The following is a 27,671-nucleotide window of genomic DNA, read 5'->3' as shown; positions in this document are numbered from 1 at the left end:
CAAAATTAAACGTATAAAATTGACTTATATATATATATATTGTTTGATAAATAACTAGGCGTATGTTATGACGTTTTAATATAACTTTAGGTGATTTTCCTAATTATGTATATTTTTGTTTGTTTACGCGAATCTTGGGGTGATATGCGTTTATCACCAGGTTGACAACCTGTTGAACGCAATTTACTTTTTAATATCGGGATAATTTTAAAACGTGTTTGTTAATCGAAGACGCGTTCTTTTGTTATATCTTTCAGAACTGCGAAGGCGGATGTGTTTCGTAGTGTTAACATATTTATTCGGCGCAAAATCATCAATTAACTGAATTCATGACTGAAACTCCCTTCTAAAGAGTAACCACGTTATAACACGATCTAACGTGTACGAAATATCTTAACGTTTTTAATAACTTATATATGTGCGAAGCCTGCTTAAGAAAAATTAACAACTCCAAATTTGGCGGTGCGTTGGCCCCTAGCTCTATCTCTTTTTGGGCAAAGTTATTTTTCAATCAATAAAACATTTAATCAGCCCCCTGAGAAAGCGTGTTTTCTGTGATGAAGCCGGCGAAATATCACGCTCTATAACTGGACGGGATCATGAAAAAACAGCCTCCTCAAATCAACGTGCTCCGAAGCCTTAGATCCGTGAAGATTTCCCCTCACCCGATTTTTAATACTCATTCTATTAATTATAAACCGCGAAAAACTGCCCCGAGTTAATTCGGCCCCCCTCCCCGCGCTTTAGCGTTTGGAATCGCAAAATTGCGCCCCCCCCCCTCCTTCCATTAATTTTTTCTTCGTTGCACGAGCCTTAAATACTTTAATAGCGCTTATTTTTGGTACTTTTTTATATATTTCTCGCTTGGGTTTAAAATGGCTGTTTAGCGATGTTAATATACCGAATTTTGTTGAGATTTGTGGTAAATTGAGGCGTGATCACGTATCTGTAATTCGATGCCTCGGAATAAATTGGACCAGAAGTATATAAGATATATTTTACTCGATAAGTATTCATCAACAATATCTTGCTAATGTTATTCAGACTCCCGTTGATTTTTATAAAAAACGTTTAACAAGAAAAAATAGTTTAAAAAAAGACCGTCTTATATTTAATTTCTAATACTATTTTATGGGTAAAGTATGGTTTATTAATTTACTACACAGTGTAAATTTTACGCGAAAATACATTTTTCATTTTATAGGTAAAGATAATTATAAATCTCTAAATGAACATAACTTTTAAAAATTTCAAGTATTTAAAATCTCGCCGTATTGTAGCAATATTTTTGGCCCTAATGCAGAACTACACGGTCAAAAATTTTAAAAAAACGTGACCGGAAAGAGATACATTTTAGGCGCAAAATTCGACTGTTGGTCACCATAGTTATTAGTTCATTTTAGTTTATTTTACACAATAGTTTAACAAAAATACGTTTATAATATTTAAAGGTTGATATTTTAGCCATACATAAACCTACCTTTGAAAAATTTAAATGAAACATTCATATGTTTTTGAAAAATAATAATATACTTTTGCACCTTTTGTCAAAAATAAAGGTGTTGTATTTTTAAACATTCACTATTAAAATTGAACTAAGCAATACATCAATTAATGTACATTCCTTTGCTGTAAAGTTTTTTTAACTTAAATAAAAGATTCACATGATAGAATGGCAACATCGAATAAAAAATGTTTTTGATAAATAATAAAACACTTTTGAAAAGTTTGTCAAAGATCAATGTGTAGTATTTTTAAACATACCTATAGAACCTCACCATTAAAATTTAACTAAACCCTACTTTATGTACAGCATTTTTAATTTAATACCGTAACAAGTGTTAAATACCACTTCGGAAAACTGTTACCCACCGCCAGAGCCGGTTAAAAGACACGCTAATTTTTCTGACATTTTCAATTAAAAATGATGAATCGAGGTTCCTAACCCAAACTCTAATTGATCAATTCCAAGAAAGTGCGCTTAAGCCAGTATAGCTAGCGGCGCGACTATCATATCAATAATCATCAACATAGTCAAGTCTGCGCCATCCCCGACCACCGCTAGATTGAAACTTCCCGTTACGGGAACGCAACAACAATACGTTGCATCTCAAATTAAAATGATTAAGGAAAACGTGCACCCCTAAAATATAATCCGATTTGCACGAATTTCGTAATCTGTCTTTCTTTGCAGTTTCGCATCAATGAATTCCCGTATTGGGATTGCGTTTATAGTAATTGTCTCCTATCGAAGCAAAACAAGAGGCCCGTCTTTATCAGTATATTTATTTTCTTTAACAAGGCTACAAACATTTGATAGAAAATAACTTCAATGTAACTATAAAATCTTATTTTGTTCGCGTTATAACAATACAAATATTAAGTCCGTGTTAGAAAACGGGTAGGTGAGTTTGTACGGACTGTTTGCCTTATACGTTGTCCTCCACACGTTTCCGGTCGCGGGCTTAAACTGACTTTTTATTATTATGGGTCGAATCGCAAAAACACGCGATCCGGGAATGCAATCTCGGTCGAGCGGAAAGGATAATCACGACCGAAAATCGACTCGAACATTTTCCTTTAAAATTCAATTTTCTCAGTATTTGATTAGAGGTTAATATTGGGGTATAAGCAGTCGCAAATTAGCGGAACGAATACTCGTACTGTTTGTTTCCAAGAATTAAATGTTTAGTCGTCGGATAGACTGGAGATTTATGTTTCGAGATTTTAGAATACATTATCGTGTCTGTCGTGAGTTAAGGTAGTTTATTTTATTCAATTAATGTTCGAAATTTATTTTATTGGATTTAAATTATCCTGTAACGTATATGGGGTAGCTACTCTCTGAAGTCAGTGAATAAATTTTAATTAAATGTAGTTTAACTGCGTAGATTATAAAATAAACATTTTCTTAAATCAACGCGTTGCAACTCGGCCACCTGTTTAAGGCAATAAATGTCGCTTGATGACTCGGGCATTAGCCTAGCTGATTATTATTTTTATTACCTCTAACTATAAATATATACAATTTTATTTAAATTTCGAGATATTTTATACTTACAAGAAAACAAAGGAAGTATTTCTTAGATAAAAGTATCCACCTATCTATACTGCTAATGATAAGTGCCTTCGCAGGTACCCACTAAATCGAGAGGGTATTCACTCGTAAATATTTTGCGCACCCAATTTCTGATTTTCGTAAAACAATCGGTGATTACCAGTGATTTATCATAATTTTTCGGTGATTTCCGGTGATTATTTTAAGTGAATTCCCGTGATTACCTATGATTTGTACACCTGATTACTTCAGCGACTACCCCCTCGCGCTAAATTTGAGGCTAAATACATTAAATAGTTATTTTTCAAGACTATTTCATCGATAAAATATGGTTTATAAATAAGTAATGATGCAGTGTAATGTTTAAGAAATATACTATATATTTCTAATCTAACTACATGTAGAGTAGTTAATTTTCCGTAAAATTTCTAGTTAATTTTCCGAAAAAATAAAATTAAATAACAACTTTTTAAGGGTTTTTATTCTAGAATAAACTATAGGTTTTAGTTTTACTTTTGTATTCGAAAAAATGAGGCAATCATTCCGCTAAATTTAAATTTGAGAACAATATTAGGCTAAATTTTCCAACTTATAACTCTATTACCAACAATATTCTAATTTTTCCGACCCACTTTGAAAAACATTTCTTCGATTTTTATCTTGATAAAAATTGTTATTAAAAAAACTTAATTTTAGCCAACTGTAACCTATTTTGCAAACAGACAAAAATTTATGAATTTATTATTACACCCCCCAAAGTAACATGGAATGGTTTTATATTTTACACAAGCTAAATAATTAATAATTGCACCGCGAACTCCACCAAGAAACTTACCGTACAAAATTAATGTTAAATTATGAAAAAAGTAATCAATTCCAAATCTGACATCGACAAACGCGTTTGTTTACTTTTGTATAAGACGCTCTAAATCTTTCGCTCCGATCCGAAAAGGGGCAAAGAAAAGCACTTCGGCGCGGCAATAAAAATCCTCACATCGGATAAGGCGACGAGAACGAAACTGGCCCGGGATATATCTCCGCAGACGGCAGATTTCTTTTCGAGTCCCTACCTTATCGGGACGCACCTTTCGTTGGCATTTTCTTACGCGAAATCTCTCTACAGATTCGCTTTTTTTATATACTCGCTTTTCTTAAAGCCGTTGAGATTCTGAACGCCACTTTTCCGCCTATAAAAGGTGAAGATCTGCGCTGAGAACGAGAGCGGATAGTTGAGAAGTCCGAGAGAAATCCTGGAATCCATTGCTTGTCGCTTATCGGGATATCGGAGAGCTCTCATACGTCATGCTTAAGTCCGCCGAATTCGACTTTCAATCCGGCGCCAAAAAAATTTCCGCGCCACCCCCTTTAATCCCCCCCCTTTTTAGATATATGAGATTTATATATTATACTTGTATTGTGAAAAGGTAGGCAGTCGTATCTTTAACGGGGACCATGCACGGATGGATTGGCTACAGCGGGCAGGTGATAATACAGATCCTTTTGAGTTATTTCCTCTCTTCTTGACTTTTTGTATTAGTTTTTGTTTCGTTTTTATTTGATTTTTTCGAGCTTATTTGGGGAGAGGGGTGTTGCTTTGATAATCCCGCCAATGTATCTCCATTTTTCACTTTATTCACGCCGTGAAGGATGATGGGATACATTTTTTGCGTTTTTATTTGGGCCTAGGTAACGAATTTAAAGATATAGACTTATTATCATTAACATTATAACTTTAGAAATATTTGATTTACTCATACAGATTATATAACATTTCAAATTTGTTAACAGACAATTCTGTTAGAATTTAAATAATTTTTTCAAGACCTCAAATTTTCTGAATTAAGTTAGTTTATGGCTCTATATCAATTCAGTCAAAGTAGAAGGATTTCGATATAAGTGTTTCATGAAAGGTGCAAGCTAGGAGCAACAAACACAAGGGGAACGCAGCTAGCCTTTAAACACGTTAACGCAGTTTTGTGTACAAATTTCATTGGACGAGCCTTTACGCTGAACGTTTTATGGAAAGGGGAATGACAATTTTCCCCTTCCGACGGCAGCAGGCGCTAAAGCGTCTAACCAATGAAAAATGTACGCAAGAAAATGCACGACTTCTAACGGGTTGCGTTCTCCTTGGGTGTGGTGCTGGGTTTGTTACTCCTAGGTGCAAGGAAGTATGGATTCTGAGATGAGTGTTTTATGGAAGGTGCAAGGATCTACGGATTCTGAGATGAGTGTTTTATGGAAGGTACAAGGATCTATGGATTCTGAGATAAGTGTTTCATGGAAGATGCAAGGATCTATGGATTCTGAGATAAGTGTTTCATGGAAGGTACAAGGATCTATGGATTCTGAGATAAGTGTTTCATGGAAGATGCAAGGAAGTATGGATTCTGAGATGAGTGTTTTATGGAAGGTGCAAGGATCTACGGATTCTGAGATGAGTGTTTTATGGAAGGTACAAGGATCTATGGATTCTGAGATAAGTGTTTCATGGAAGATGCAAGGATCTATGGATTCTGAGATAAGTGTTTCATGGAAGGTGCAAGGATCTACGGATTCTGAGATGAGTGTTTTATGGAAGGTACAAGGATCTATGGATTCTGAGATAAGTGTTTCATGGAAGATGCAAGGATCTATGGATTCTGAGATAAGTGTTTCATGGAAGGTGCAATGGTCGTTAAATTCTGAGATAAGTGTTTCATCGAAGATGCAAGGATAAATGGATTCCGAGATAGGTTTTTCATGGAGAATGCGAGAATCTAAGTGTTCCATGTAAGGTGCAAAGATCTTTGGATTCTGAGATAAGTGTTTCATGGAAGATGCAAGGTTCTATGGATTCTGAAATAAGTGTTACATGGAAGGTACAAGTCTCAATGCCAAGCTCATAGCTGGAGATGTCAACCCCTACTCTGCGTGGATGCAACTCAACCCCAAATCTGACAATCAGCTTCAATAAAAATATAACCTAGTTGGATTCGGACAGAATGACATTTTAATTTATTATTTGACCTATGATACATTTATCGTAATGCAAAGCGTATAAAACACGCTATATATGATCACGCGCATGTAGGTGTAGTTATGACGGCCTTCGAAAACGCTGAAACAAAAAACTCGACCCATACATATATAGGGGTATGGAAAGAATTTTTTATCAGATTACGAGGTACGTCCCCCCCAAAGCAACCCCCGTTCTTGGTTCTAAAAAAGTGATCTTAATCAACTGGGATGTGGAAAAAAATCCAACAATGGAAAATGCTCAGTCTTCGGAGCCGGTATGGTGGCGCGCGGTGTATAAAAAAAAAGGTTTTCTCGATGAAAACTAGATAAAATGTGATTCTGCATGGAGCTTAACAAGCGAAAGCGTATCTCTCGCATCGGGCAGCTGCGGCAAAGGCTGCTTGCCCGCGATACGATCGCAGTGGAAATCGAGAGTACAAAAATCCTGGCCAGGGTGGAGACACGCAGCCCGCTGACGCGTTATCCGACGCGTTAGTCGCTCGTTCGCCCTACCCCGACGACGCGTAAACTTTACCCCTTTTCTCCTCTTTACGAGGACTGTCAGGTTATCGTCGACTCCATCTTATAGTGAAACGAAAGATATTATCTGCAGGTTGGTCGTTTCCCATTGGAAAACAAGCGCGTCGCTGGGGGGATACGCTGTAGTTTCGCGTTGGGTGGTTAATGAACGCATCCGTATGACGTTATCCACTTTATTATAGGGATGCACCGATATATCGGCCTATTTTTCTAATATCGGTATCGGCCAATATCCTCTTAAGCGTAGCCAATATTTGCCGATACTGATACTAGAAAAATATTTTCAGAAAAACATTTAAAAATAGGAAAATTCTGGATTAACTAATGATAATATTTCATTTGATTGTCCCCGCCACGTACGCCAGACTTCAGAAGCTAGATCGGTCCTTTTTAGACAGTAAAATGAAAAGAAATATATTCAGATATGCTTTTGAAAACTTTTTTTATGAAAAATTAGAATAAAACGGTATGACAGTGCCCTGAACCGTCTTTTACAATGATTTTATTATTTTTTTCTGTTATGACAGAAAACTTTGTTAAGATCGGCCAATATATCGTCCGATAACACGGTCAATATATCGTCCGATAATACAGCCGATATATCGGTCGATATTATCGGCCACGAATAGCCGATGAACGACATGAAATTATAGACTATAATAGCTTAAATAAATTGAAAATAATTGTACATTTTTGCTTACCCATCGACGGGCCATTATAAATACGATGCGGGTCTTTCATAACGTTAAAGTTCTAAACTTCTAACTCAATGCGGGCTACAAATGGCCGTAGAAACAACGTTTACCCTTCACTTCTCTATAAGCAACTGTTGATCGTAAAGCTTTTCGGTCTCCCCTTCCATAAAAACTTGTTGAGGTTAACGGTAATAGTTAGTGTAGGGAGCTGTTGGCTCGATCGCGTGGCATGCAGGGCTTGCCACCACCCTCCTACGCATTGTAACCCGGCCACCTGAATTAAGGCTTCAAAACGTCGCTTGATGACTTAGACCTAAGGTGGTGCCTTGGGTATTAGCCTAGCGGATGATTAAAAAAAAAGTAATTTCGGGTCTTCAAGTCGCGAATCGATCGATTATTTTGCTAAATGACGGCGACGACAATCGTAACAAATGTAGCGCGTCCCCCCATTCCTTCACGTTGTAAAGGTCAGGTTGAAAACGAAAAAGTATTTTTTCAGCCGAAGATCTAGATAAGGTTTTCCCTCTAAAGCAGATCACAAGACTCGATAAACCGAGCGGCGACTCACTCCTCGCGACTTCTATTAGACCTATACTGTATACGCCATTATACTATACATACAACCTTTATTAAGCCTTGGCAAGAGCATATAGTCCTTCCCCCTCGCAGCCCCCCCTGGATTAGCCCGCGATTCGAAGATGGCCGGCTGATTAAAAGGGGAGAGAGATGAAATGATGCACTCGGCGCCGCCCTTCGCGCCCCCCCCCCTCCGGTTTCCAAGCCCCCCCAAAATGTAGTCAAGCACTTTTTTGGGGTTCGTGTTCCATCCATACCCGCATCACCATGGACTAATTCAACTCTTCGATGTTTGATAGAAGTTGCGTTTCAATTGGGGTGGTCCGTGCTTATAAAATTGACCATGTTTCGAAGTTAATTTGTTGGCTGATTGGCGTGTTTTTAAAGTGCATTCAAGAATGTGTTTATTTAAGATGATCCGCGCAGTGGCGGAGTGGTTAGCACTTTCGCCTGGGTTCGATTCCAGTTTGTGGCACTTGGTGAAAACTCGGAACCACTCCTTTCACGTTGAGTTTGTTATTTCACCATAAAAAACGATTAACGGTACTAGTTAGTGTAGGGAGCTGTTGGCTCGCGTGGAATGAACGGTTTGCCCCCACATTGTAACCCGGCTAACGGTAATTGGGTTCACATGTCACTAGAGCTAGGTTCACACTTACACCTAAAATCACTTCGTTTTAGATACTTTATCCTTTTATCCATATTTTCAAAACTATTTATACTGCCTTTAAAAATTCTATCAACGACACCTACCTCCCCTAAATCGTTGCTTTCCCTGTATGATTTCGCCAGTTATTCTCACAAAATAAGCAAAATAAACCCAGATTTAATTTTAAATTCGAAGAAAGACTTTGTATTTCATTTAATATCCCATCTAGTAAGGCATGCATTTCCCTCAATTGACGTAATTATCATCGCTTATATTGGCACACCTAAACGGTAATTAAAGAGAGTGATTAAAAACGGCTACTTTCCGAGAACGTTAATAAAATAATAAATTCCTTATATAGATCTTTCGAAGATACCAATTTCCAATCTACGCAAACCCAATTTCGGAGGGGTATTTTTTCTATTATCTCTGCCCCCTCTGGCTTTCTAACCTATTTCTGGCCCCTTCATTTTATATTTCTCAGTTTCGATATCGACTTAATCGTTTTTTCTATTATTTTTAGGATTATTATTACTATCATAAGTAACATAGTCATATTTAGTACGACGTAAAACGATATCAGACAGTTGGCCGAAAATGTACACTAAAATTATATTTCTTGGCCGAATTACTACCGGGTAAGTTTGATGGTGATTAAATACGCATTTAGTTTTTGGTAATGGTATATTTCGAATTAGGAATATTTAGACGCTAGGGGGCTCTGTGTTTAAATGCGCAATAATTCAGAAAATCAGTTTGGTGATAAAAACCTGGGAAATGAGTTACCAATTATTTCCAAAGACTTTAACAATTATCGGAATATTTGCAGTCAATTCCAGAAATGTTTTCATTTATATGGTCTTTGTTGATACAGACTAGGAAATTTACATTTATAGAATAGTATGTGTCACACTTATTACGTTACTTATGTAATTATCTATTCAGTTCCACACGTTCTTAACTTTTTCTACTTAATTATAAAATATTTCGATCTTGATCCCGAGTAGAATATTAATTTTATTTTCAATATCAGCTCTTTTAAGATCCGATTAGATAATTTCTCGGGTCCAAGGTTGCCCAGTTTTCCTTTCAAATCTTTTCATAAACAAGATGTCACGGACATTTAAGTACACACAATCCCCCCGATTGTTATAACTACATTTTAAATATTAAATTTAAATTTGAACAAATTTCCAATCATCTGGTACATTAACTTATCGAAAATTAATTTTTAGAGTTACCTGGTTTTGTAAATAGGGTAGGGAAAAGCGAACGAGTTAGATGGCGCCTGTATCAATTGACACGAAATTCAAATATGACAATAGTGCGTACGCGGGTTGTGGGGTCCCTCGAATTGGCCCGAAATCTCACTTAAAATTAATATTTCTTAATGCAAACGAAAACATAGTTCATAAATGATCAGTACTAACTAAAAATATAATATTCATTCAATTCGCTCTTAATTTAAAGAAAATATTTAATTTTAAAGGCAAAAATCGACCAAAACCACTAAAATGGAAAACTTATTAACGTCTTGTTTTCCGATTCTAAACATTTATAACGGGCTATCGAGGGCATGCCTTATGCTTTCGATTGACATATAACTGAACCTTCTAGACCTAATTTTTGAGTTATGTGGACTACGGCAGTGGCGGCATCGGCTACACTGTACCTATTTAGACATATTAGTTTTGCACGTATTAAATTAAAAACAAATCTGTCAAAGAAGATGATTGAGTAAAAAGTTTATAAGTATCCATTTTGGTAGCTATTTGACGCTTGTATCGTAACCATGTGGAAACAAGGTAACAATTGTCTAAAAATTAAAGAATGGATTAACATTTTAAAAATATAATTTCCGCTACAGTCGCGCAGGGAAATTAACAATACTTACGAAATAGACTAACTAGTAAACGTTCGAAAAAATATGGATATCCACTGGAATAAATGGCACGTCAAGATGCTCAAAAATGAGTCTAAAACTAAATATAGACAGTGTACTGTGAGGTAATTTAGCAATTTTATCCAGGTACTAACTGCACTAGTTGCATGGGTTCTGTGATTTCGGAGTAGGGTAAGAAGAGTAACCCTATGACGTCATTTTACTGCTATTCTAAGGTGGCCAATAGTTTGAGACGGGGTAAAAATGTTTTCCAAAAATGTCTGCCTGGAAAAGTAGACTATTTTATCAGTTTACTCTCGTACTTTTAAGGAGGAATAAAAAGTGCAGCACCAATACTTTGACCTTGACGAATAGTTCACGGTGTAGGGTAATTATCTCCACCAGAGCAATATGAGATATTAAATTTCCCAAAAGGAGACGTTGCACTACCCATTCGTTTTGACATGGCAACCGAAAATGTTTTTGACCATTTTTCAAATCCCCATTTAAAAAAGCATGGGATTTTCTAGGTATACGAAATTTAAAAAAAAATTAAAAATCACGAAATGGGTAATTTGGATCACATTTAGGTAAATTTCATAAAGTTTGGGTACATTGGAACATATTTGGGGTAAAATAAGGAAAAAATCTTATTTTTGTTTTAAGTGGTCAAAAACATTTTCGGTTGCCATGGCAAATCGAATGGGTAGTGCAACGTGTACTTTTGGGAAATTTTATACCTCATTACGCCCGACTTTGAACAAAATCAGCAATAAACACCTCGGGTACTCTCCTTGTAAGAGTTATCGAATGCCACCAAAGAAAACCATTGCTTAAAGGGAATATAACCCCAGGTATGTATTTGGTGTGGAACACCAATGTTTGCAGCTCTGGCCGCTCTTGCCTTTGGCTTTAGAAATGTTTGGCGCGACTGTAAAGGGAAATTTGAAAAATTGTAGTTGTCTTCCATAAAGATTGCTTTGCGGGTTATATTCTTTTTAAATGAAGCTAACTTCTTCACAAGGAGTCGCAGTTTGATAAACACTAAGACGACATCGGAATAAAATCATATAATTGTTTTACGTATAAGGATTTTAAATATTAATAAACAGAAATAAATACGTTATTTCCAATAGAAACAATAATGTAATGAGCTTTCGAAACATATTTGTGGTTTTCGCTGTTTTCCAATGCACGGTTAAAGTTATAATTGAGCTAACGTTTTTATTTTAAATTTTTGATGGTAGCTCGTGAAATTACGGGTGCTAAATTCCTCGCTAATATTAAGAGCACCCGCCCAAAGAATCAACACATAATTTAATACACGCATTTAATCCTAACAAAAACGAGTATGGTAGAAATTAGGTAACGTATAACGTATAAATATTTTAAAGTTAATTTTCATAACTAAATATTGGTTTTAAGTGCCATAACATTTTAGAATTCTGGACATAAAAATCTTATGATGTACCCTAAATCAAAAAATTCGAAATCTCTTTAAACTAAAATATGTAAATATTATTTGAATCTGAGCAATAGTTATTGTCAGCCAAAACACTCTTTGAAACCGTGTGATGCGTGTTTGGAATGGATGGAATATCCACAGGTGGGAATTTAGCTTCTCGATGTCCTTATATGTAAGACTAAGAGAGCGAACAGTGAATGTATAATAGTTTCGGCCCTCTCGAATATAATAAAGGTCGGCGAAATTCTTGAGAGCGTAGTTGCTTCAGCGATGCCTCATTAGATCCCTCAACAAGTTGCTAGCCAGGGGGATGCTTAATACGAATATTGTTAACAACCCTAAAATGACCACAACTAGCGACGTCTAGCGCCTGAATAATTTAAATACTTTAAAATTCTAAACCAAATTATTGTTTTGTTTTCTCTTAAATGGCTTAAAAATTGGCAAACATTTATTGGTATACCTTTATTGGCTGTATAGTTTTTGAGTAATTCTACAACATACTTTTTTAAAACCGTGGTAATCGTAAAACATACTTATTTAATACAGGGGGAATTTGGTAATATACTTTTTTAATACAGCGGTAATTTTGTAATATACTTTTTTAATACAGGGGTAATTTGGTAATATACTTTTTTAATACAGTGGTAATTTTGTAATATACATTTCTAATATAGGGGTAATTTGGTAATATACTTTTTTTAATACAGGGGTAATTTGGTAATATACTTTTTTAATACCGGGGTAATTCTATATTATACTGTTTGAAAAGCGATGTAATTTTTTAACATGCATTTTAAAACCGAGGTAATTTTTGAAACATGCTTTTTTTATACCGGGATAGTTCTGTGACCTACAGTTGAAAACTGGGGTAATTTCTCTCACATCCAGTTGAAAACCGAAATAATTTGTGTGACATACAGTTGAAAACCGTTGTAATTTCTCTGACATACAGTTGAAAACCGTAGTAATTTCTGTGACATACAGTTGAAAACCGGAGGAATTACTGTGATATATAGTTGAAAGCCGGAGTAATTTCTGTGACATACAGTTGAAAACTGAAGTAATTTCTGTGACATACAGTTGGAAACAGGAGTAATTTTTGTGACATAAAGTTGAAAACCGATGTAATTTTGTAACATGCTTTTTAAAACCGGGGTAATTCTGTAAGATACCCTTTGAAAACCGGTGTAATTTTTATGTCATAAAGTTGAAAACCGGGGTAATTTTGTAACATGCTTTTTTAAAACCGGAGTAATTCTGTAAGATCCCTTTGAAAACAGGGGTAATTCTGTAATATATTGTTTGAAAATCGGGTTAATTCTGTAACACACTTTTTGAAAACCGTAAATAAACCTTTATATGTTGACAAGCACCTCTTTTGTAGAAAATAGTGTAATATGTTTTCGCATCAGTTGTTAAACGTATCTCATCGCGTCCATCAATGAAATGGAATCGGTCTATACAATACCTCAGTTGTATCATAGATTCAAACTATATCCTGTTTGATATTGTTATATTTTAGCATTTTATGGTAAGAAAATTAACCAAGTCCGTTGAATCGTTTATAAATATGCTGGGTTAATATTCTTAAGTACTTTTGAATCTACAATTCATTTTGGGAGATTTCTTCTAATGTCTCATGGACTCTCTTCCGATAAGCATCTTTATTCTCCTTCGTCTTAACGTTAAGTCTGTTTTTATAAAGAAAATAAGTACCAAGCGATGATACACGCTTGGTTGAACTCAAAGGTTCAAAACAATCATTGTAAATAAAAATAAATAAAGGGTTTGTTCGTATTACCATTTGATCGTTATTTATTGAGTTATATTTGATCGAACGCGACTTGTCTGAGGTACGAATTGCCCCTAAGTTGTTTATTTTTCCTTTTCGATGTCGGGACGGCGATGTCATTGTTTTTAAATAAGGTTTTGTTGGTTATTTACAAGGATTTTTGTAAGCCTTTTTACATCATATAATCATACCTTTACACTATGCTATGTTGCGTAACATATATTCATTTTTTAACCTTCGAAAGAAAGTTTTTTAAATAACAAGTTATGAAATCGATTTAAAAATTGCGCAACAATTGTAATATAAGTATAATAATATTTAAAATTTTAGTGACAAATTCTAGTACAAAATTTTCTTTTAAGAAAAAATTGCGTAACACTTTTAATATACATATAATAATATATTAAATTTAAGTGAAAAATTCAAGTAAAAATTTTTGATTAAGGAAAAATTGCAAAACAATTTTAATATACGTATCATAATATATTAAATTTAAGTGAAAGTTCTAGTACAAATTTTCTTTTAAGGAAAAATTGCGTAACACTTTTAATATACATATAATAATATATTAAATTTAAGTGAAAAATTCAAGTAAACATTTTTGATTAAGGAAAAATTGCAAAACAATTTTAATATACGTATCATAATATATTAAATTTAAGTGAAAGTTCTAGTACAAATTTTCTTTTAAGGAAAAATTATGTAACAATTTTAATATACGTAACATTAAATTTAAGTGAAAAATTCTAGTACAAATTTTCGAATAAGGAAAAATTGCCAAACAATTTTGCATAGCTAGCAAAATCATTTTTAGATAGCCGAAATCAAAAAAAGCTTCATTGACGTAGATTTTTAGAAAAGTGGATTGTAACTTTATACATAATATTAATATTTTTTTTGTTATTATGTTCCAGATATTATGACTCTTATAGATAGACGTAATAATATTGGCTGGCATCTCAAAAGAGAAAGAATACGATAAACATTATCGATAATTTTATGAACTCGAACCGACGGAAAGATTGCATTTCCAAAAATACATATCTTATAAGGATAAAATATCTCCAGCGCTATAAAATATAGCAGTTTTTTGGCCCCGATAAGACTTCCAAATCAACTTCTAATCATTTTATTAAATTTCTAAACTTGTTAGTTAAGACGATAAAAAGCTAGGAGGGAGGGGGGAGCTTGATAAAAAATTAAGGGAGGGGGGGATAGATATAAATTAAGAAAAAAAAATAAGATAAAAACTTTTAAAGTCGATGAGCTTGGCAAATTTTGTATAGTGTGTAACAGGGAATTTTAATAACGTGATAGTTTAACCGTATATTGGTTAATCGTCTCAATTCTCTGTAAGTAAGATGTCAGGTTACCCAAATCTCCGACTTTTACGAGCGAGATTAGCATCTCAAAATGGAGCCGAGGTCAAGAACGGATGTCAATTGAGACGGCGCTACCTTATAAAAACGTCTTATTTAATTCAACCCCCCACTTCCGGTGATACCTGCCGAGTATTAAAAGAAAATATCTTATTGTATAATACAGGTTGAAGCAGCCCCCCCCCAGTCAAGTTTTGCTTTTCACACAAGACTTACTTATCTATGCGCCGAACGTTTTTCATAGATTGTATTCCGATTTCGCTGTAATTTTAAATACAATGATACGCTTGGTGTAACTTTAAATAAGGGTGTTTTTAAGCTCCGTTGTTTTGTTCTTAACAATAGATTCTATAAAATAACTTTTGGTTCACTTTTTCAGTTTTGGCCTAGAGAATTCTACGTTTTATTTTAGAAATTTTTTGAAAGTTATCGATGCTCTGGCTTTAAAATTAAGTACGTTTGGTAGCAGGTTTTATTTTGAGATAGAACGTGCACCTGTATTTGCTTTTAAGAGGAGATACGTAATAATTGGCAGATTTGCAAATACCGTAAAGATGTCAACGAATTCGGTTTTGGTAAGAGGCTTAAAGATTTTTATTTTAAATATTCTTTAATTTAATATTTGCACCCAGAAACTATAAATTTTTCTAGAGTTTAAAATCAATTTGATATTTTTTAGTTGGTTAGATAATGAGATATTAGCGAGGGGTAAGACAGTCTCAGATAATCTGTACACCGAGTTCGTGCATTTAGCACTGTTAAAGGTTCATATTTTCAAGAGTTCGCGAGTTCCATTTAGCACTGTCAAAGGTACGGCAGTGTACACCGAGTTCGCAGAGTGTCTTACCCCTCGGATATTAGGTACCTGAATAAATGACTTTAAAAGTAGCTCTATGACTTAGGCCTAAGGTGGTGCCTTGGGTATTAGCCTAGCTGTTTAGATTAGTTTTAGGTCATAACGTAAGGCTAGATTTGGGTGAAATCTACCTTTTTTAAATTTGCTTTAATACGTTATAACTAATTAACTTTAACTACTTTAAGCACAAGAGAAAAGTGTAATTTATCCATGAAAATGAATATTACAATTGTTAATAGAAAAATTTGACTTAAACTGATAAAAAAATGGCTAAACCGATTTTATAAGTAAGGGACTAGCCAGCATCAACACCTACAAACGGATATAAGCGCTATGGAAAATCACCAAGAACCGTACATATATATGTAGATAACAGCAACCCAAAAGTCGTACCATTATCAAATATTGCAATCTATACATAGATAAAATAAAGTAGGGAAAAAGCGTATAGAACCATCTCACACGCGTTACACGTATTCGTAATAACGTAAAAACTTGCAGATGCATCCTATTTTTCTATTCAAAATCTATCGAGATTGGTGAAATATTAAGTCAGGGCTTAAGGGAGGCAAACCACTCGAAGATAACGACATTTTTAGTCGATAGCGTGTTCAGATGCTCCCAAGATAGACCGATATATCGCTAATCTGGAAACTTCTCCGATTCCTAGTCAAGGGATAATGTGCCACGCAGTTAAGGACATTCAAATCCATTTGCATTGTCAGATTGCTTCTTTCCTACAGATACTTTTTTCCCTGACCTCTTAAAACTTTCTTGATAAGAATAAGATTGAAATCTAACGAAAAATATATAAAGAGTCTCTAAGGGGGGGGGTATCCGGGGGTAATATTATCCCTCTCGTGATAAGATAAATTATCACGTGATTGGAAATATGTTTTGCTTTCCCCCGATCTTGATTAGCATTTTCTTTAGTGCATGTTAGAAGTGTGATAGAAGCTTTATTCCATGAACATTTGCAAATAAAAGGTGTAGTAGTTTGTGACGAGTCTCTAACCTATATATATATATACCTCGTACTGAATTATGTTGATGCCTGTTAAACATCTACATTATTGCGTATAAACAGACATATTTTTTTCACCGTATAATTATATAGGCTCGTTTATTATTCGCTAATAATAAGGGTGGACTTGTCCTTGTAGCTACAAATGCACTTTCCTGTTTGTCGGGGATTCTCAGGTCTATGTCGGGGCTATATGTTCTGATAGTGAAGTGGGTTTATGTGCCAAATGTGGTGGACTTTTTAGAAGCCTAGTCATGAAGAGTAACTGGCATACTGACTTTTCAAAACTACTGGTCATTTTTAGAGCAATTATCATAACGTTGAGGAAGGATCCGGTAAAGCTTTTGACCGTATGGTGCCAAATTTGGACTTTTTCGAAGCCTAGTCTTGAAGAGTGACTGACGTACTGACTTTAGGAAACTACTGGTCACTTTTAAAGCAATTAGCATAACGTTGAAATTGGCCACGGTAAAGCTATTGATAGTTCGACAGCTATCCCTTATGAAAATAACTCGATCCAATATCCAAATTTGTCGAGGTGTACAAGCCTGTAGCTTTGAATGTACTAATGTGATCGATTACAGATTTAGCACTACCAAAGGCTGTACACACTGTAATCAGTGTACATAAGTTAAGGAAGTGGTTAGCCCCTCGGAATTTGTATCCCACTAGAATCCAATTCCGTTTGGATCAAATAATTTTGATCAAATCGTAATTTTGGATATAATTTTTGAATCAAATTTGATCAACCATTTTCGTCAGGGACTGACCACTAATACGGATGGTACATTGTTCAAATGATTAGCTCTACAGGCTACCTTTAACTCTCAAACAAATCAAAACATTCCAGTTACTACGAGCACAATCAAAGCACAATCTACGTACACGCGAAAAAAGTCGTAACTTACGTTTGAGAGGCTTGGGATTCGACTGTTTTCGCCTAGACATCGATGAAATGTAAGCCGATAACCGTGCGTCCAATCATTCGATCGACCGTTCCATCTCTCTTCCGGTATCTTCTACTCTAACAACGTCCTTTTCAACAAAACAGTTCTCTTGTAAACGAGTCTCTAATTCACCATTCAAGCCGACTTGATAGCCCGACAATATTCGGCGTAAATCGCCGTCACCGCGTGTTCGTCGAAGGTGAACGCGCGCCGTATAAGCGACGGCTCGAGCGTCTCAGCGCGCCGCTGGTTGAGCGAGGTTTCTCGACGGCATTGGCACCTCGCTACAGAACGTTCTCTGTCTCTCCGCTCGCCGGACGCGAAACCAAGCTGCAACTACTTTCGCGCCTCGGAGAAGAAACTCTTTCTCGCTCCCGGAAAAACGAGCCACTAGTCAGCGCCACGCTACGGTCGCGCCGCTAAACGTTTTTCTCTCGTCTTTTCCAACACCCCAACAGCTAGTTGTTTTGAGGTTCGTATAAACGGCGGTAGCGAGCGGGGATTGTTGAAATCTTCGCCTACTTCTCTCTACAATTACGCTCATTTATCGCCGTTTTGTTTACTAGATTTCTACCGTTCATTGACGACTGTTTTACTCGTAAATTTGAAGAGCGTCATCCCGGCTTCGAAATTGTCGCAATCTTCTCCTTATAAGTTACGCGTATATCGGACAAGTTAGTATGATGTCATTTGTGACGTCACTTAAGCTTTAAGGCGTTGTTTCATTTAAGTTACTAATACGGAATACCGTTTAACTAATTAATCAATTTCTAAACTCGCATATTACCATAACCAACATTATAACTATAAGTATGACCATAAGTCTATAAAATTTAACATAAGTGTGACACTTTCTATTCTTCACATGCAAAGGTTTTACTGAGAGCTATTCGCGAGACAGACTGCATTACGGGCTTCGTCGCCATTTTGCGTCCGCTTGCTAACGCGTCACACGTAGCCTTTGACAGCGCCTCGCTAGGAGGAGATTTTCTAATTGTGATGACGTCACTCCGTTACTAGCTCTCGGTAAAATATTCACCAAAGTGACAAACTTACGTAAAATATTATAGACTTATGGTATGACCAATAGCCTATATTTTCACAGCTGTTGCGCAATCCAGGTTTCATTCATCACAGAGCCCCCTAGTGTCTAAAATATGCCCCAATAAAAATTTACTAATGCCAAGGACGATAATATACTGCTCAGTTCAGTAACGACTCCAAGTCGGCAGAAAATTAGCATTGAAACAATAGGAAGTGGCATACTTATGGTTATTATGTTATTTATGATATTTATGATATTACAAATAATTACAAAAAATTTGTGACTATGATGTAATTTGTGACGTAACTTAATCTTGAAACGTTGTTTTATTTAGTTTTAATTATAAAATACAGAATTAATAATTATTGAATTTCTAAACTTGCATAGTACTAATAATTACTAAAAGATTACGTTGTTTTATTTCGTCACTCATACAAAATACAATATTACTATTAATAAATTTTTTAAGTAACGTATTCTTGATCGCTTAATATTCCATTAAAAAATTGTTTATTAATTATGCAATTATTTATTTGTTAATAACTAATTAATTATTATATTGATTACTATTATTATTATTTATTAATAATATTATCATTATTATTTATTTATTAATAATATTATCATTATTATTTATTTATTAATAATATTATCATTATTATTTATGTATTTATTAATAATATTATCATTATTATTATTTATTTATTAATAATATTATCGTTATTATTTATTTATTAATAATATTATCGTTATTATTTATTTATTAATAATTTTATTAGGACGTCTTTTATTTCAGTTTGATGCTATACATTTATATAGAGTTCGAAGTGCATATTTTTACAGTTCAATTTTCATAGTTTTTGTTTGAATCTTAACACATCTTAAGATTATTAAGATTATTATTATTATTTATTTATTAATAATATTATCATTATTATTATTTATTAATAATATTATCATTATTATTTATTAATAATATTATCATTATTATTTATTAATAATATTATCATTAATTATTTAAAAAAATATTTTAATGACAAACTGAAAAAAGGCGTAATTATGTGAACGTTGATAAAACTTTACAAATGGTAAATTTATATATAATTTAAATATGGAAATCAAACTATCAATTTAAAAATAATAACCCTCAAATAAATTCCTTTCAAATTAAATTTATTTCAACAATAATTTAACCCATTTATTGAAGCTGTAGTCAATAAAATGGCGCCATCTGTTTTAATACCTGTCAACTAAATTCGTAAATTTCCGAATGCATCAAAAGCCGTTCGTAACGGTTGTATTTGGGACATTTCCAGTTTTGCCAAATCTTTCTGTCCCTGTTGGGTAGGGGCCTTAGCACTCTGGCTGATATCGGAACCCGTATCCATCTTATTAAAATGTGGGACCCATTTGCCGCCCCCTGCCGTCTCTCTATCTTCCTATTTAATCGTTATCTGGTATTATTTCTCTACTAGGCCGCAACTATACTTCATCTGTATATAGAGAAAAAGTCTTTAGATTGCCAGTCGCGATTATGCCTCAAGGCGTAGTAGATAAGACCTGCCCGAACAAGACGCCTAAGACCCTTACAGACGATCTCTTCAAATGGCTCCGTTTAAGCGTGGAGCAACAAACACAAGGAGAACGCGGCTAGCCTTTAAACACGCTAACTCAATTTCATTGGATGAACCTTTACGCTAAACGTTTTACGGGCGGGGGGAAGACAATTTCCGAATTTTCCCCTTCCGACGGCAGCAGGCGCTAAAGCGTCTAACCAATGAAAACTGTACGCGAGAAAATGCACGACTTTTGATGGGTTGCGTTCTCTTTGTGAAGGGTGCTGTGTTTGTTGCTCCTAGATTTTGAGTGGCTTAAGCTTGTTTTCCATTGGCGCGCACAACGACGCGTTTCTCAGCTTTGAAGCGTTCAAACGTTTTTACGCGCGTAAGGAAAATAGCATTATGACGAGCGCTAGTGGAAAACAAGCTTAAGGCGATAGTACGGGCGATAAAGTTAGGTTAAGCTTACGAGGAGACTACCCGAGGTGATAATCACCGATTTGGTTGAAACTACGTGGGTATGTAGACCTTATGGTAACATGAAATTTCACCAAGGGAAAAATTGCAATGGGCATTAGTTTTGCCATGGCAACCGAAAATGTTTTTGACAACACAGTATGTATATTTTCTCATTGAAAATAACATGGGAATCTGAGCACTTCTAAGAAAAATTAAAAAAAAATTCAAATTTCAAAACCGAAAAAAATAGATCAAAATTGACAAATGAAATGAATTTTATGATATTTTGATGAATTTTGGTCAATTTGACCAAAATATGTAAAAATTGATCAATTGTTATTTTCAAAGGGACAATATACAGACTGTGTTGTCAAAAACATTTTCGGTTGCCATCGCAAAACTAATGCCCATTGCAATTTTTCCCTTGGTGAAATTTCATGTTACCATAAGGTCTACATAACCACCTTGTTTCAACAAAATCGGTGATTATCATCTCGGGTAGTCTCCTCGTTAGTTCATTATTTTTTTCCAGTTTAGAAATGAAATGGATTGTAGTTAATTTGTTTAAAAAACCTCAGCCATACGCGGCTTACTGCGTATTTTTACTTAACACAATGGTTAATTAATATTAATTAAACTTTTAAAGAACAATTTCAAAAATAAATGGTCTGAAGCATCATTTAACCGGCTTTCACATTGAACTAAAATTACTAGGGCTGTGGAAGTACTCAAACTCGACCTCGATTATCGAGCACCAAAAAATTGTATAGTAGGCATAGGTCAACGCCACTGGGCCCGAGCTCACCTCACTAAATTCGGAATCTAAATTTCCCCGCCGATGTGAGCCTTTGTGAGGTCAACAGATTTAAAACCTACAAACCGTCTCGGGCTCGGACTCACTGTAGCTATAAATCTACGGGCAGTCTCGGGCTCGCGCTCACTATATTTACAAGTCGACGGGTGGTCTCGGGCTTGGCCTCGCAACAATTACAATTCGACATGTGATCTCAGGCTCAGGCTCACTATAGTTACTTACAAATAAACTGGTGGCCTCGAGCTCGGTCTCACTATGTTTTAAAACTACTAAAGGCTCAAGCTCGAGCTCGATGGTTCGTCGCGCAATTTATTTATCAAATAGCCCAATTAGTGTTTTCGAGCTCCATTCCGGCATCACTAGCCCACCTGGACACAGGCGGAGGGGGTCAGGCAGCCCTGACCCCGGGAATCCAGACTGCGCTAGACCGCGCTAGCTTCTAACACTTTTTTTTTGCCAAAATAATTTTCGAACGTGGGCTTAGGGCTAAACAATATCGCGAATTGGAAGGAGACCGAGCTCATCCTCAGAAACGAAAACAGTATTCAAATCGGTCTCGGGCTCGGTCTCAATCGTAATCGTGAGGTGAGCCCGAGTGAGTTGAGCTCGGGCTCACCTCAGATATGAAAACTACCATACCTCAGCTCGGGCTCGGTTTTAACGTGAAAACTTATCGGTCTCGTCTCAGGCTAACAATATTTATTTAAAATACCTGAGCTCGGTATCAAATTAAAAGTATACTTTTCGCTTGTTTCGGCACAAAAGGTGCACATCTTTTAAACTAAATTAAACTATTCGATTGCTCTGGTGGAGATAATTACCCTACACCGTGAACTATTCGTCAAGCTCAGAGTATTGGTGCTGCACTTTTTATTCCGAGGGGTTGGTCACTCCGCGAACTCGGTGTACACTGTCGTACCTCTGACTGTGCTAATAAGAGTTCGTTAACTCTTAAAAATCCGTACCTTTAACAGTACTAAGTACGCGAACTCGGTGTACAAGTCATCCGAGAGTGTCTTACCCCTCGTTTTATTCCTCCTTAAAAGTATGAGAGTAAACTGATCAAATCGTCTGCTTTTCCAGAATTTATTTCGCAAAATGGCCACAGGAAAACATTTTGCTAAGACAATTTTACCACCACAGAATCGCAGTAAAATGACATCATAAGGTTACTCTCCTTACCCTACTCCGAAATCCCAGAATCCACCTAGTGGATAAAATTGCTAAATTACCTCACACACAGTCTATATTTAGTTTTAGACTCATTTTTGAGCATGTTGACGTGCCATTTATTCCAGTGGATATCCATAATTTTTCGAACGTTTACTTCTATTCTATAAGTATTGTAAATTTTCCCTGCGCGACTGTAGCGGAAATTATATTTTTTAAATATTAATCCATTTTTGAATTTTTGGACAATTGTTACCTTGTTTCCACATGGTTACAATATACGCATCAAACCACAACCGAAATGGATACAAGTTTAGAAAATTTTCCCTTAATCAACTTCTTTGACAGTTTTTTTTATTTAATAAAACCAAAAGTAAATGAACCGAAGTTATCAGACTGCTATACTCCCCGTGTTGGAGTCGTTTTCCTTCTGAAGTTACATTTTGACCTCGAATTTAAAATTTTGCACGCTCCTAGGCCGAAAAAAAAAAGTTTTTGTTTTTATGAAGCCATTTTTTATACATAGAAATAGCTATACCCTCAATTCCAAAGTGCAATTTATCTCGTCAAAAGACGGGGATGGAAATTAGCTTTTATTTGACTCGATTTTATCATCATTTTCATAAGGAAAACGCCCTCCGATTCTGAGCGCTATTTCGATGACTTCGGTTCATTTACTTCTGATAAAACTAATATATCTAAATAGGTGAAACTGGTACGAAGAGTTTGTTTTTTTACACACAATCCCTAAAGGAATCGTGCGTACTGGGAAAATCGTCTGCTTATTTAGAATTTATCTGTTAAAAGGCCAGACATTTTGCTAAAACGTTTTTCCGTCGACTCGAACTTTTCGCCGCCACAGCATTGGAGTAAAATGACGTCTTGTTACCCTTCTCAGAAATCCCCGAACACACTTACAAACACGTAGATTTGAAATACCTCTTGGAGAAGTGACCCTTATCGCGTTTGAGACGTGCATAGGCGAGCCGAGAAGAAACCTGTGGTTCTCTTATATTTGTAACGAGTCTTTTTATCTTATCTTCGCCTTCATGGCGAATATTACAAGAATAAGTCACATTGCAGAATGGCACCTTATCTTTTAACTACCCTCCCTTCTTCAACTACCCCTCGCTCCAACCTAACTATTTCATGTATACGTAGCTTTTATTTTTATTTTACTTGATATTAAAACGACGCCTCTCCTGGGATCGGGGGTAGTTTAGATTCACACCCGCCGGTTTTCGAATGAATTTAAAGGCGTTATACGTTAAGCATTCTGCTGGAACAAAATCTGTCTAGCGCCTGTATAGATGTTTGCACCATTTGACGCCTGTGTTCAGGGAAAAGTAAGCAGCCAGGGGTTTATTTAGAAGCATTTTTTTAGCTTAGGCTAAATAAATAACTAAACAAATAGAAAAATAAGTGAAAGTGGGGTGGTGGAGTGGTTAGCACTTTCACCTCACAGCAAGAAGATCCGGGTTCGATTCCAGCTTATGAAACTGGGTGAAAACTCGGAACCAGGTCTGCGTTTAGTTTTCAATTTCTCTCCCCACTGGTTAGATGGGTTTTCCTCCAACTTATTTGGTTTCCCCTTTCCGTTAAAACTTGTAACGGCAATAGTAATTGTAGGGAGCTGTTGGCTCGCAGGGCATGAAGGGCTTTCCACCACCCTCCTACGCATTGTAACCCGGCCACCTGAATTATTGGCTTTAAAAGTCGCTTGATGACTTGGGCCTTAGGTGGTGCCTAGGGTATTAGCCTAGCTGATTATTTATTAACTCATTTTTTTACTTATCTTAAAAGACTCATACAGATAAACTAACATTTCAGATTTGTTAACAGACAATTCTGTTAGAATTTAAACAATTTTTTCAAAACTTTATATTTTCTGAATTTAGTTTGTTTATGGGTCTATATTAATTCAGTCAAAGTAGATAGCTATTAAGTTGTTTTGTAAACAGTGTACCGTTAGCATTCTAACCCGGCCACCCGGCATAAAGCCATTAAAAGTCGCTAGATGACTTGGGCCTAAGGTGGTGCCTTGGCTATTAGCTTAGCTGATAATTTTGATTTATTATTATAACAGTAATGATTTTTAATGTTAACTTTTAACGAATGACAAAAATTCTTTAAATTGTCAGTTGACAATGTAAAAAGATAAACTGATTGAAACGAGTAATTAAAATTAAATTTAGCCAGGGGTGCGTCTAGTTTGTCATACTGTGTCTGGCAAAAATATTTTTTCAGAGTCAGAAAAAATCTTACCGTAAGATTCGAAACAGACGCCTTTTAATTACTAAGAATTCTTCACCGCATAAAATTCATCTAAAAAGTCAAAACAAAAACGCACGTGTTTCTGAGGACAATTTTAAATGAGTAGGTATTAAAATAACTGTTAGACATTAAAAATTAAAATTTTTGAGCTTCTCAGTTAGAATTCTGACAAACTAGACGTACCTCAGATTTTATGAATATAGTTTACCCGTTATTTAATTTTTAATATCAGTTACATCACGTTAAAAATACTCCCCGTTAAAGACAAAGCAGTATAATTTTTTAAAATTTTTAAAGTACATACAGATATACCGACTTTAATAATAATAATCAGCTAGACTAATACCCAAAGCACCACCTTAGGTCCAAGTCAGCTAGCGACTTGTATTGCCTTTAATTCAGGTGGCCGGGTTACAATGCGTAAGAGGGTGGTAGAAGGCCTTTCACGCCACCCTAGCCAACAGCTCCCTACACTCACTATAACCGTTAACCTCGACATGTTTTTTACGAACAGGTTAAACGGAAGAACTTTCGGAAAAACTCTTTTAACCAGAGAGGAGACAACTCGCAAACTCAACGCGGAAAAAGTTATTTAAAGTTTTCACCCAGTTTACAAGACATGTTTACATGATCCCTTCCGTCAGACATTTAATATTCCAAAAAAATAAGAAAATAAATTCTTTAAGATAAAAAAAACCACCAGCTAATTACAACGTAAGGAAAAAATGGCGAATCCAGTGTTAAGCATCTGCCAGAAAAGGGTTTAATCGAGTTTATCAATCTGCAAAGCCACCATTGTTCAACTAATACGGTCGTGAATTTCTTTTGTTTATAATATCCTTCGATAGTATGCACGGAATTTGATATAAGAGAGTCTGAAAAGAAAAAGCCTAGAAAATATACCCTAAAATATATTTTAAAAAAAGTTATAGAGATATCCATTTTTGACAAATGAAGATGAATCAGCGGCTCGTTAGTGTACCAATTTTCAAGTCGGCTCTATTTTATACTTCTTCGGTGAGAGAAAAACGATCCAGACTTTAAAGACTCGCTATCTGCCTTCAAAGGCAGTCGCACTCGTTTAGCAATTGCCTAATATACTAGAGATAGCGTCCTGAAAGGTTTCATCAAGATTAGGGCTGCGTATAGTTCATTTTTTATTATAGTTAGCTTCGCTTAGAACGATTTTTTGGCTCTCTCGTCGTTCATGTGGTTCAAAAAACTCTTTAGAGCGCTCTCCTAATTATTAATCGTAGTTTTTTTTATCAGACTCATCTCTTAGCTTTAAAAAAAACGTTTAGGGTTCTTTCGATACGCGAAATATACGATTTCTGGCACTGATGCATTTTTAATTACGCGTAAATTCTTAAATCGAATTAAATAGGGGAATTATTAGTTCCTTAATTCATCTAAAAATTGTCAAATATAACCAAAAAACTGAAAATCATACTTTTTAACCAATTTTTCTATTAATTCAATTTGGTTTTAAATAAAGTAACTTAACTAATATATGGGATTTACGAGAGCATTTCTGTGGGCGCCGTTATGAAAGAAGTTTAACAAATAGTGGATTTAAAATTAAAATGTTTATACTAATAACAAATTATAAAAAAAGTTAAACGGGCCAAGGAAAATCAAACCTTATTTCATTTTAGGCAAAAAAATTATCCATATTTAATATATTTTTAACTTTTTTGAAATTTTAGATGCATTAAAGGTTGATAATATACATTAATATAAAGTGCATTTTTTGAAAATTTAAATGAGATACGAGGTGATGAAAAAACAAGCTCGTCATAGGAGGCAATAGATTTGTACGTAAGTGTCAGAAATGGCTTAAATGGTTAATTTTTTAAACAAAGAGATAGTTATATTCATCCACATGCACAAAATTTACCAGTGAGGCTCTATGATTCCTCCGTTAGCCGCGATATAGATTTTGGCACGATGGAATAATCATATCAGGAGTGAGAAGTGCGAAGGCTGCAGTGATTCGTTGTTGTAAATCAGGCGTCTCGTAAATTCTTTCTTTAATGAAACCCCACAAGAAAGTTAGGTCTGGACCATTTCGACCAATCCAACGCTGAGGGAACTCGTTGTTCAGACGCTCCACAACACCTCGAGGTGGATGAGGTGGCACACCGTCTTTTTGGTACCATAGTCATCTGTAAATTTCCAGCGGAACGTCGTCTAACGCAACTGCTACTTCGTTCTACAAGAGCTCCAAGTAAGTTGGTCCATTAAAACGATTTGAAATTAAAAAATGGGCTGATAACTCGATCCCCGGGCAAACCTGCCCAAACATTTTGTCTAAATTGTTGTTGGTGATGGTGAGGGAAACCCCAGTGAGGATTTAACCACATGTGGGTATTTTGATGGTTGAAAGGCCTATCTCTCGCAAAGGAACACTCATCGGTCACCAGAAGTTGATTAAGTAAATTTGGGTTCTCATCAGACATGATCATTAGCCAATTACAGAAATCT

General features: G+C 35.4%; 1 protein-coding gene across 1 annotated transcript in view; it reads right to left on the bottom strand.

The window, feature by feature from the left end:
• Nucleotides 1–18,195, bottom strand: part of ush (Zinc finger protein ush) — a 98,646-nt gene extending 80,451 nt beyond the window's left edge. The window contains exon 1 of the mRNA XM_090158824.1: nucleotides 17,828–18,195. Coding sequence (XP_090014950.1) covers nucleotides 17,828–17,867 — 40 coding nt within the window. The 5' untranslated portion in view covers nucleotides 17,868–18,195. The remainder of the gene's footprint in view (nucleotides 1–17,827) is intronic.
• Between the last annotated feature and the right edge of the window lie 9,476 nt (nucleotides 18,196–27,671).

The sequence above is a fragment of the Leiobunum rupestre genome, chromosome 9, assembly GCF_980474605.1.
Source record: "Leiobunum rupestre chromosome 9, qqLeiRupe1.1.hap1, whole genome shotgun sequence".
NCBI classification, from domain to species: Eukaryota; Metazoa; Arthropoda; class Arachnida; order Opiliones; family Sclerosomatidae; genus Leiobunum; species Leiobunum rupestre.
The sequence above is the reverse complement of the archived record's forward strand: the minus strand, read 5'-3'. Positions and strand labels throughout refer to the sequence as shown.